Genomic DNA, 13,004 nt, shown 5'->3' with positions numbered 1-13,004 from the left:
TAATAAAATTATTAAGGCCTGGCGTTAGGTAGGCTAATAAAATTATTAAGGCCTGGCGTTAGGTAGGCTAATAAAATTATTAAGGCCTGGTGATGTTTATGTTGTACAAACTGACATTAACAAACATAGACTAGAGCATCAGGTTCTGAGAGGAGCAGCATAGTCTTATGTATCTTGTATGGTTTGAGTAATTATTTCTAAATGATTAAGTATGTATAAAATGTATAAATGATAAGGTAGGGTAGTTCGTAAGTGAATTATTCTGATAGTACAGAAGACACTTTTGAAAATGCCCATCCTCAGCTTTGCCACCATTTGCATACACCAAAGTGAGGGTAAGATTCTGTTACCTGTTTACTCAACAGAACAGGGTGAATGTATGACACTCTTCTCAACTGAATTTCATAATATTAGCATTATTTTCACTATAAGGATGTACAGTAAAAGTGCTATAACCCATGCGATCTACATTTGATTTCTTTTCTCCCTTTTCCTCTCTAATATTTATACCTAAGGATACTTCTACTTATTCATCTGACATGCAATGCACTGAGTATTTAAGCTTATTATGCACTTTTCAGGACAAGTGGTGGCGATTAATGATTGTACTATCTGGAAGAGAATACCAAAATACACCCCTGTATATGACAAGCTAAATGTAACAAATATATATTTTGTTGATAAATGTGAATTATTGAGATTTTTTAAAAGTTTTCCTTGCCTTTGAAGTTTTCCGCACACAACTAATATTCTTTCTGTCATGTTACAGATCAATTCTCTGAGGATCTGGACGAGCTATTTAAGTGTGTTATTTTCAACTGGAAAGAAGGTAAGTTTTACTTCTATGGCTTCTTGAGGACTACTTCTTTCATTCAATTATTAGAGGCTGAAATATCAAGTGATAAGAGAGATCAAATAGAATACTCACAGTAAAATACCCCTTTGGTTGACCTATAGATGATATAGCTACTGTATGTGGAGATATCATATATTTTCTTCTTCATTGTTAACAAGTATATACCACAAGGACAAGTCTTTTCACTTTCCATAATATATCCTTACTGTTACTCCAAAACCTCATAACTTCAGTGTACTGAATGAAAAACATTGATCCTCAGAACCTCACAATGCAATAAATACCAGTACTGATATCTGTGCAAATAGCAACAAAAAAACCTACATTTAATGCACATACAAGTATTACAAAATCTGGATACACAAGAGTTTGACATTTTAATGTGTTAAATAAAATCTCTAAATTTATGACTTGGACATGACTTCAGACATGAAGTTAGTCATAATACCTTGTATCTCAAAATGACCTGACAGTGACTGATATCTTGCATATTCATTTTCTGTTACATCATTTTCAATGTTTAATTATTTGCAACACAATAGAGTTTTCTATGTGCATTAACATGGCATTTATTAATGTTTCTAATTCTTCTTGAAAAGTTAAGTTCTATAAATATTCTTTGTCATTTCTAAAAATCTAGACTTTTGGAGATATGAGGCCCTAGATTAATACACTATGTTATTGCACTATTATCAACTTCCTAATTTACTGAAATTATCAAGTCTTAAAAAATATGCAAAACAATGAATTCAGTATCAATAAAAGAGGATCTTCAGATATTTGTAAAGAATTTATACTCAATTGTAGAGCATGCCTACAGTGTAGCTGATTCTTAAAATAAATTACAAAGGAGCAAATATAAACAAAGTGATAGAATTTATATCTTGTATTCATATTGTTCAAACAAAGCAATAAATACCTCTCTTATTGACTATGACCGTGAGCAGTGACATTAGGAAATGGAGGATCACAGAAGCCAATAGCTGGATAACTTTTAACATTAGAGCTAAGACCCAGCAGTTATTTTTATATGTGCAGAAATTTAGTCATGGAGAATACTTCAACTATTATCTTCTTGAATAACATTGTCTCTTCAGCATTGAGCATGAACATATTAACATATATAGGTACACCGAGAAGATAGATTAATGTTCGAAAGGAAAGTTTTCAATGGCAGCCTATCTTGCATACCGGTACTCCACTACATAAACTGCCAAGTTATTTTACTTGGAAATGTATACTCCTTGTTTTCTTTAATATCTTGAGAAATATTTGATTTGTCTACCTGTACCTTTTCTGTTCTGAAGCTGAAGGTTTATATTAGAAATAAATGAACAATTTTGAACATTTTTAAAGCAGCCAAAATTTTCAAAGTTTGTAGACTGTTCTTCAGTTTTTGAATCTTTTCATCACAAATATGCATTGTGTATCTCATCAGATTCCATCAAAAACTCATTATTTCTTCCTCTCTTTGCTTCCCAATGGACATAATTTTTTGTTTATATTTGTCATGAATAGTATTTCAAAGAATATTCATTTGTCTAATTCCATGGTCTACAAAAACAACCTATAAGGTCAATCCTAGTTAGTCATGACACCAATACAACATTTTCTGGCTAGTAGTAAAAGAGCAGTGTTTATAAAACCAGTAAAGTAAATGTAAATTCATGTCCTCATCTTGAGGTATTGCAGCTCTTTTCAGGCACACCCTCACTGGAGGTGGGATGTACAAGGTGCATTCAAGTTATAACACCTCCAATTTTTTCTCACTAACTAATCACATGAAAATTATGAAACTTGTCACTTCTCGACATAATCTCCCTGCAACCGTACACATTTTTTTACAATGTCGACCCCATGATCGCATGGCCACTGCAAACGCTTCTTTAGGGGTCTGTTTTGACCACTAGAAAATTACTGATGTGATAGCAGCAGAACTAGTGGATGTACAGTCATGGAGAGTGTCTTTCATCGTTGAAAATGGCCAAAAGTTGCTAGGAGCCAAGTCAGGTGAGGAGGGAGCATGAGAAATCACTTCAAAGTCGTTTTCACAAACAGACTGCTACATCACATTCGCCTGATGCGCTGGTGCGTTGGCTTGGTGAGGTTATCACATGATGTTTTGCCTTCTTTAAACTGTTGCACCGACGAACGGACATTAGACATATCCATGACATCATCACCACATGTCTCACTCAACTAGCGATGAACTTCAATCGGTACCACACCATGCACATGGAGAAAATGAATAAATACACGCTCATCTTATAATGAAAACGTTGCCATTTTAAGTATAAAAAACAGTCCTCATGCTCGCCGCTGCCACGAGGGTTCTTTGAGCCATACAGTGCTACCATCTCTGTCACACATTGACAAAAAGTGCCTGCTTATTTTAAAACAAACCGCATGTTTCTAGCTGTTTCCAGTTCTGAGAAAAAAATCGGAAGTGTTATAACTTGAAAGTAGGTACCTTTTTAACAACATGCCAATCTTAGATTTCTGATAGTACCGGGAATTGAAACCAGGCCCCCAAGAACGGCAGTTAATAGCACTAACCGTTACACTAAGGAGGAATGAAACTAATGATACTATTAGTTCGTATTTGGCACTCTAAGGGTGAAATAAAATAGGACTATTTCTTTCTTTCAACAGTATATGTTCAAACATGACCATTAAATAAATCTTTTTTTTACAAATAAACTGTACAGGAGATGTGTACCAAATAACAATAAATGGTACTAAAATGAATAAATAACATATAAACATAAGAGAGATAATAAATGGTAAAGAAATCAGAGCTGATCTCAGCTTAAATCCTGCAATTCAGATTTACATACTCATTTTGTTAGTCCTCTTCCACAAAGATATCCACTGGCCTTCACTGCAACCGTTCAATTATATGGTGGCAGATTCTCAGAGAATGAGTCATGTTCATGCTGATCACACTGTAGCACCAATTCTGTACATGATAATACCAATCTTCACTCTTGTTGTATTTTTAGGATCTACCAGCACTTTGACTTGCTCTGACAGTAACATCTGTAGAAGTCAAGTTACTGTTTCATCAGCCAGCTCCCATGAAAAACCGCTTCGCAGCACTTCTTGTTATTTCTGAAAGCACAACATTGTAATAAACATACAATGTAGCCATGTATAGAATAAACTGAGATCTTTAACTATTTATGACTTACATATTTCATTTGACTCTGCTAGAGAGGTGTGACTTATATAAGGAAAATAAGAAAATGTTATCACAAATATCTAGAGTAGGTGAAGAGTTCTTCACTTATCATTTAAAATTCAGTAAAAATGTATCTTGATAAGTCACTCCTCTTTTATTAATTAATTCAAATATGACAGCTGATTGGCACTCTAAGGGTGAAAGAAAATAGGACTATTCCTTTCCGTCAACAGCATATGTTAAAAAATGATCATTAAATACATCTTTCTTTACAAATAAACTGTACAAGAGATGTGTACCAAACAACAATAAACTACAGTACACATCTCTTTTTACTGGCACTCTTAAGGGTGAAATATGTAGTACTGGGAATTGAAACCAGGCTCCTAACAACGGCAGTTAAAAGCACTAACCGTTACACTAAGGAAAAATGAAACCAATGGTACTATTAGTTTGATTCACTTATCATTTAAAATTCATTTTATAAGAATCCAGGTAATTCGAGGCCACTACTGCTCAACATGTTATCAGATACTTCTGAACCACTGTCTTCTCAATCATCAAGCAAGAATTAGAAAATTATTTCTTCACCTCTATGATGAAATTAAAAGACAAGCAAGCCTGTAGTTTCATGTGGCTGTTGATACCCTGATCATAGCTGCAGCACGTACGGCCGAAGTTTACTAAGATCAGGGACATTACAGTCAACCAACCAGAGGATCCATTGCTCGGCACGACCCAATCGGAGGTCGTGCACTCCGAGATCCAATCAGACGACAGACTTCTCGGAGTGACCCAGTCAGAATCCATGCCCGGCGCGAACCAATCAGAGGTCGTGTGCTCAGATAGCCAACCAAACGTCAAGCTGCTCGGCGCGACCCAATCGGAGGTCGTGCTTTCAGATAGTCAATCAGATGTCGGTTTGCACAGCGTGAACCAATTGGAGGCCACACACTTACATATAAATACAGCTGCTTCCCAAACAACTTTTGCAGTCGCCAGCAGGATACAGGAGAGCGTATCTACACGACGCCACAGAAGATGACTACCGCAGCAGTAGTCGAAACGTCTGGGAGAAGCGAGAGGAGTGGACCACGGCATAACAGCCCGGAAGAATTTTATTTTTATTTTATTATACATAGCTGCAGGATTTTTTAGTTTTATGTGGAAGCTGAACAACAGGGATATGACTACTTCATTTCAAAAATCCCACGTGTATTGGCTGCGATTTGAAATGCGTCCGCCTTTGTGAGAAGACAGTGACTATGCTACTCGGCTTTAACGCCTCCACCTACTAAAATTTCGTCGTCATAATCATATCAAATCATCCCAAAATGATGATAGGAGATGAAAAGGGCAGTGTATGACCATTGTAGTTCATCATCCCTCTTTACCTGACTATCTCAAAACGTCCGATAACCAGTGTGATTGTTATGGTTGAAGTACTGTGTGATCAATCAATCAATCAATCAATCAATCAATCAATACTGATCTGCATTTAGGGCAGTCGCCCAGGTGGCAGATTCCCTATCTGTTGCTTTCCTACCCTTTTCCGAAATGATTTCAAAGAAATTGGAAATTTATTGAACATCTCCTTTGGTAAGTTATTCCAATCCCTAACTCCCCTTCCTATAAATGAATATTTGCCCCAGTTTGTCCTCTTGAATTCCAACTTTATCTTCATATTGTGATCTTTCCTACTTTTATAAACGCCATTCAAACCTATTCGTCTACTAATGTCATTCCACGCCATCTCTCCGCTGACAGCTCGGAACATACCACTTAGTCGAGCAGCTCTTCTTCTTTTTCTCAATTCTTCCCAACCCAAACATTGCAACATTTTTGTAACGCTACTCTTTTGTCGGAAATCACCCAGAACAAATCGAGCTGCTTTTCTTTGGATTTTTTCCAGTTCTTGAATCAGGTAATCCTGGTGAGGGTCCCATACACTGGAACCATACTCTAGTTGGGGTCTTACCAGAGACTTATATGCACTCTCCTTTACATCCTTACTACAACCCCTAAACACCCTCATAACCATGTTTAGAGATCGGTACCCTTTATTTACAATCCCATTTATGTGATTACCCCAGTGAAGATCTTTCCTTATATTAACACCTAGATACTTACAATGATCCCCAAAAGGAACTTTCACCCCATCAACGCAGTAATTAAAACTGAGAGGACTTTTCCTATTTGTGAAACTCACAACCTGACTTTTAGCCCCGTTTATCAACATACCATTGCCTGCTGTCCATCTCACAACATTTTCGAGGTCACGTTGCAGTTGCTCACAATCTTGTAACTTATTTATCACTCTATAGAGAATAACATCATCCGCAAAAAGCCTTACCTTCGATTCCACTCCTTTACTCATATCATTTATATATATAAGAAAACATAAAGGTCCGATAACACTGCCCTGAGGAACTCCCCTCTCAACTATTACAGGGTCAGACAAAGCTTCACCTACTCTAACTCTCTGAGATCTATTTTCTAGAAATATAGCAAGCCATTCAGTCACTCTTTTGTCTAGTCCAATTGCACTCATTTTTGCCAGTAGTCTCCCATGATCCACCCTATCAAATGCTTTAGACATGTCAATCGCGATACAGTCCATTTGACCTCCAGAATCCAAGATATCTGCTATATCTTGCTGGAATCCTACAAGTTGAGCTTCAGTGGAATAAACTTTCCTAAAACCGAATTGCCTTCTATCGAACCAGTTATTAATTTCACAAACATGTCTAATATAATCAGAAAGAATGCCTTCCCAAAGCTTACATACAATGCATGTCAAACTTACTGGCCTGTAATTTTCAGCTTTATGTCTATCACCCTTTCCTTTATACACAGGGGCTACTATAGCAACTCTCCATTCATCTGGTATAGCTCCTTTGACCAAACAATAATCAAATAAGTACTTCAGATATGGTACTATATCCCAACCCACTGTCTTTAGTATATCCCCAGAAATCTGATCAATTCCAGCTGCTTTTCTAGTTTTCAACTTTTGTATCTTATAGTAAATATCATTGTTATCATATGTAAATTTTATTACTTCTTTGGCCTTAGTCTCTTCCTCTATCTCGACATTATCCTTGTAACCAACAATCTACTGTAACTGTACTTATTTATTAAAGCTAGGATCCAGTAGATTGGGCATGTTACACAGACAGACAAAAATAATTTGAAAGAGTTTTCATGAAAACATTGTGCACAGAATGTTTTTTATAACAATGAGAAGACACAAACATGTAAATGGAAAAAATAATATTAGTATTTTATCATCTGACTTCACTCTCATCTTTTTAGATGAACTATCACTTATCCCAAGTATCAACTACCATGATATTAAGTTCATGCTTTATTGGTTTGATAATATTACATAACTATTTACAGTGTGTTTATAATTACCACTATTACTACTTTATTATGATAGTTAATTATATTTTTCCCTAACCGTGTTTAAAATACACAAATAGATAAAATGTGTAATATATTGACACAAATGCGATAATAGATATAACTTGAAAACAATATTCTCTCACCCATGGGAAACTGGTGCAGATATCGAGCTCGAATTATTATGGTCATTATTATTTTTCGATCATGATGATTCGGCCTATTATTATTATTATTATTATTATTATTATTATTATTATTATTATTATTATTATTATTATTATTATTATTATTATTATTACTACTACTTGTATGTATGGCTGTGAAGTGTTACATCATGTTAGTATTTGTATTATTATTACAATACGATCATGTTGTGTGTGAATTTATGTAATTTAGTATTAATGTTATAACTATTTATGTTGTAAATGATCATATTGGGTATGAGGTTATGAAACATGTTGTACATAGACACTGATATCAGTTCCATTAATGTGAATACCTGTAATTTAATATTATAATTTGTTCTTATCTGTATAATTTGTAATCCATAATTGTGAAACACACTGTATAATTTCCAGAATGGTATAGGCACGAGAACAATGGAGAATATTCTGTACATTGTAATTTATGTACTGAACACTCTAGAATATTCAAGAAGGTAGTTTTTTTTTTGGTAACGTATCTTTCTGGAAACCTGGCCAGATATATATAAAGAGACGATCTTGACGGTTATGGTTTGACAGTTATTGGAAGAGAGTTATTGTTTAGTAGCACATGGCTGACATGCTGAGCCAGGCAGTCTCCATGTTGAATTGCTCGGTAGTCATCTGTTTTATCTGTGTTTCAAAGTGTAACCTCTGTGGTAGTCAGTGTCAGTTGTCAACTGTTCAAAGATGGTGGCTTTGTTGATATCCTACAAGTGAAGTGCTTTTGTTTTGTGATACTGTGATTAAGGTTATGTGTGTATTAATTTGTGAATATGTAAATAAAAGTATTGTACCAACTGACGGCTCTCGTGTGCGTCTGTGTGGATACGTTAACTGGCAACCGTGGACAGGACTCTATTGAATCTATTGGACTCGAAAATGAAGAACCAGAGGACCATGGTGATGCTTAAGGAGTTAACTTCCTTCATTCAAGACCAGTTTGGAAAACGCGAGAAATACATCAAGGCCCAGTTGGGAAAACTCAAGAAGAATATTGGGGCCCAGTTGGAAAAACTCGAGGAGAAAATCGGGGCCCAGTTCAAGACTGGAGCAACGTCAGAAGAGGAACCGAATACCCGATCACTGGACAAGAGATGGAAGTACGACATAACCCGCAGTCGTGTTTGACCTGCGAAGAAGCTGTGGGAGAGTTCGGCAGATGCGGCGATGTCCACCAGCTGGGAGCCGACCGCTGATTCCGGCTGATGGAGCGCCGCGGGTGTTCAACGCCGAGACCGAACAACACGACGACGCGACGGTGAATGGGCCGTACCAGAATGACATGAAGAGCGAGGCGCTCGACAGCTGCAGTAAGCTCCATGGCACCGTGAACGGCCCAGGGAGGATGTTCAACGTGGACCAGAACTATGGGGAGGCTCAGATGATGTCCCAGGAAATGGAGGTAGCGATGGCAATGATACAGCCAGTGAGACCCCCTCTACGATACGAAGAACAAATGGGGTCCAAACTGACAAACACCAAACGAGGGTGCCTCCTGACAGAACACCAAGGTACGAACGAGGGGAAAGCCAGCGGAGCTTCAAATGCCACGCAAGGACATGTGGATCAACATCACCAGAAATGAAGACACCATCGACCGGACCCAGCGGACCCACCATGGGAAGGTGGTGGTTCCCGATGAAACCGCCGAACTGCAAACTGTGGACTTCGACAGTGCCAACAGGAGGGCTGTGTGACTGAGGTAGTGTGTGTGTGGTTAAATGGTGTGGACCAAGAGAGTGTGACAAAGTGGGGAAACTATTTCAAGTTATAGGGGGGATATTGACGCAAGTGCGATAATAGGTATAACTTGAAAACAATATTCTCTCACCCATGGGTAACTGATGCAGATATCGAGAACGAATTATTATGGTTATTATTATTATTATTATTTTTTTTGATTGTGATTATAATTATTATTATTTTACAATTGTTATTATTATTATTATTACTTGTATGTATAGCTGTGAAGTGTTACATCATGTGAGTATTTGTATTATTTTTATTATGCTGATACGATCGCGTTGTGTGTGAGGTTATGTCATTTAGTATTAGAATAGAACGCAGCCCGGAAGGCGGTTTGAAGAGGGTTGCGCAGTAACATTCGCGCGCTTTGTAGTATGACGTGTTTTCCGCTAAGCCAATAGAATCATTTCAGTAAGAGGTGCCTGTTTGTGCGGGTCACGAGTGAATGTTTAGAGTTTTATTTGTAAATATCATAATCAACGAATTTAGGGAACTATTTGCATGTGTACGATAGATCCAGGAAGAGCAAAAAGACAAGTATTCCGTCGACAGGCGAGGAAAATAGTATTTAAAGTGTATTTGTATTTGGTAAGCATGCAGCAGCAGGCGTTTATAGGCGGAGAAGGTCAGGAACGCCATGTTGCCACGCTTCAAAAGAAGACAGCACTCGCGTGTGGTATCGGCCTGCAAACAGTACAGAGGATAAAACACGCTTCGGAAATAAAAATAATGTGGTGTTCAGGTCGCCAGAGAAGAACCCTTAGAGGAAGAAGCCAGTGACGGTCCTCGATGATTTCAATAAAAATGTTCTGCGTACAACAATATTTGATATGTATAAAATTGGCGAATATCCTACGGCATTGAAACTGGACCATCCATTTACCTTCCTTAATATCTCGAAAATTTTCCTCAACACTTTCGCGGGGTTTAATGTTAAAAATTAATTTGGATTTTCAGGAAACTTTTAAGCCCAAAAAAATTATAGGTCATCACTTTGGAATTAAAGATATAACTGGATGAAAAAATGTTTACACATACATGCTGTTATGAGTAGCCACATTAGCATCACCGCACCTCATGCTTCTGTCTCTCTCTGCGCAACGAAACCGCCTTCTGGGCTGCGTTCTACTCTAGTGTTATTACTATTTACGTAGTGAATGATCGTACTGGGTGTGAGGTTATAAAACACGTGTTGTACATAGACATTGATATCAGCTCCGTTAATGTAAATACCTGTAAATTAATATTATAATTTATTCTTACCTGTATAATTTGTAATCCATAATTGTGAAACACATTGTAACTTCCAGAATGGTATAGGCACAAGAACAGTGGAGAATATTCTGTACATTGTAATTTATGTATTGAACACTCTAGAATATTCAAGAAGGTAGTTTTTTTTTGGTAACGTATCTTTCTGGAAACCTGGCCAGATATATATAAAGAGACGATCTTGACGGTTGTGGTTTGACAGTTATTGGAAGAGAGTTATTGTTTAGTAGCACATGGCTGACATGCTGAGCCAGGCAGTCTCCATGTTGAATTGATCGGTAGTCATCTGTTTTATCTGTGTTTCAAAGTGTAACCTCTGTGGTAGTCGGTGTTAGTTGTCAACTGTTCAAAGATGCCGGCTTTGTTGATATCCTACAAGTGAAGTGCTTTTGTTTTGTGATACTGTGATTAAGGTTATGTGTGTATTAATTTGTGAATATGTAAATAAAAGTGTGTGTCTGTGTGGATACATTATTATAAACAGGCTCTCAAGTTATACATACGATAACTTATGATAACTGTGACTGCGGCATACTACAGTACATGTATGCTTTATACTTCTGTTGATAATACTGTCTGTGTGTCGCTTTTTACCAATTGGGTGTTCTGACAAAATGTATTCTGTGTTAAAATGAAACTAAAGATAGAATTGATTATTATAAACCTGATCAGCTGAAAATTAAATGTTCAGACAGAAAGACAAATTTATAGACTCTCAAATGTTTTTCAATATATTTAAGTCTCAAAGGATCTCTTGTCACAAGTAGATCCACTGGATTACCTGTTTTCAAGGTTTGTTGGGATTGTTTCTTGGCTGACGTGGCCTATACCTGCAGGCCATGAAGCTTCCAGCAGCCACCAAGAAACAGATGAACCAGAAGACGACAGTAGCCAAAGGCGGCATGTAATAAGGTTGGCGAGGATCTGGCAGCAAACCAATATACTCGAGGGCTGCAGTGCCATTTGGTGGTGGACACAACAGCTGCACTATGATGTCGTGATTCTGCACCTGGTACACACAGTCGCAAAATTATTAGTTTTTTTGAAATGAGGTGAGCAGAAGCAAGATGGCATATTTTATTTAGTAGCACCAATACAAAAATGTTATCACTTATTGGCCATATAGGTGCATTTTTTTCAAAAGCAAAAATTAATGTAGTGCTGAAGAGCAATAAGACCGAAAGCCATTGAAGTGAGAGAAATTGTACTAGGAGTAGCAAAGCGAATGCAGTGAGTTCACAATTGCAGTCTACTGTGTTTTGTAAAAGGGAAGTTAGTTAATGGACCACATTAACCTTACATTAACCTTACAGAGTTCAGTTTTCAAGCCAGCTTGTCTGTACACGAGTGAAAGCTGAACAAAAATGAGGGTGAGGAAGGAAGGGGAAAAGTTGTGGAAGACAGGTAGGCTAATGTTTGAAGGAGAAGGGAATGGGGAACTAAGGGTTATACTCAATGGGAGAGTTCAGGGGAGGTATCAATAAGGAACTGGTATGAGCCACTAAAGGTAGAAGAGCAGGGAAGACAAGAAATAGGGAAGTTTTATTGAGGAGGGGTCAGATAAGAGGAAAGGGAAAAATAGGAAAACGAAATGATGTAGAGTATGGAATCTTTAGATGGAGTTGGAACAGGGTCATAAGAGGGAGAAATGGAGGGAGGAAGTAGGATTGCAGCTGTCAGACAGATAATGGAGACCACGAAGAGAAGGTGATCTAATGAGCTAAGGATTTGGTCACGGGAGACTCCATTGTAGGCATGTGGGGTAAGTGTGTGAATGAAAGGGAACTAGGATAAGAGTGTTATCCAGGAATTAGGTTAAGGCAGATGTTGAGGAAAGGGAAGGAGGAGTGTAAGGAGAAAGTGGTAGTTTTTCACATTGGTACCAACAAATTAAGGCAAGCAGGAACAGGTACCAACATATTTGGGGATGTGTAGGATCTGGTTACAATAGTGTGAGAGAAAGTTAAGGGTGTGGAGATTATTAATGGGATACTGTGCAGAAGGGATACTTACTGGAGGGTGATCAGGAATTTAAATGTGGAGAAACTGGGGGTGAGAGTTGTAGATACTAATGGAAGAGTAGGAGATAGGCATCTGCGCTCAGATGGCCATCACTTGTACTACAGAGGTACGTATAAGGAGGTTTGTTTAGAAGAGTTATAGGGAGGTAGCTTCAGGAAACAGGGTGGGCTAGGGAGCAGTGATGAGAGTACAGGGAACTGGAAGTTAAGTAAGGATGATATAAAATTGTTAGTGTTAAACTGTAGAAGTATTGTACGGAAAGGAATAATATTAAATACATTTAATTTACCATATATTATAATGGGGTTGAATC

General features: G+C 37.5%; 1 protein-coding gene across 4 annotated transcripts in view; it reads right to left on the bottom strand.

The window, feature by feature from the left end:
• Positions 1-3,491: 3,491 nt before the first annotated feature.
• LOC136858116 (ATP-binding cassette sub-family G member 8) overlaps positions 3,492-13,004 on the bottom strand; it is a 312,642-nt gene continuing 303,129 nt past the window's right edge. For all 4 annotated transcript variants that reach the window (XM_067137421.2, XM_067137423.2, XM_067137422.2 and 1 more), the window contains 2 exons: positions 11,451-11,678; positions 3,492-3,967 (listed from right to left, as the gene is read on the bottom strand). In XM_067137421.2, coding sequence (XP_066993522.2) covers positions 11,457-11,678 — 222 coding nt within the window. In that variant the 3' untranslated portion in view covers positions 3,492-3,967; positions 11,451-11,456. The remainder of the gene's footprint in view (positions 3,968-11,450; positions 11,679-13,004) is intronic.

This window comes from Anabrus simplex, chromosome 1, assembly GCF_040414725.1.
Source record: "Anabrus simplex isolate iqAnaSimp1 chromosome 1, ASM4041472v1, whole genome shotgun sequence".
NCBI classification, from domain to species: Eukaryota; Metazoa; Arthropoda; class Insecta; order Orthoptera; family Tettigoniidae; genus Anabrus; species Anabrus simplex.
This window is presented reverse-complemented; position numbering and strand designations above follow the sequence as displayed.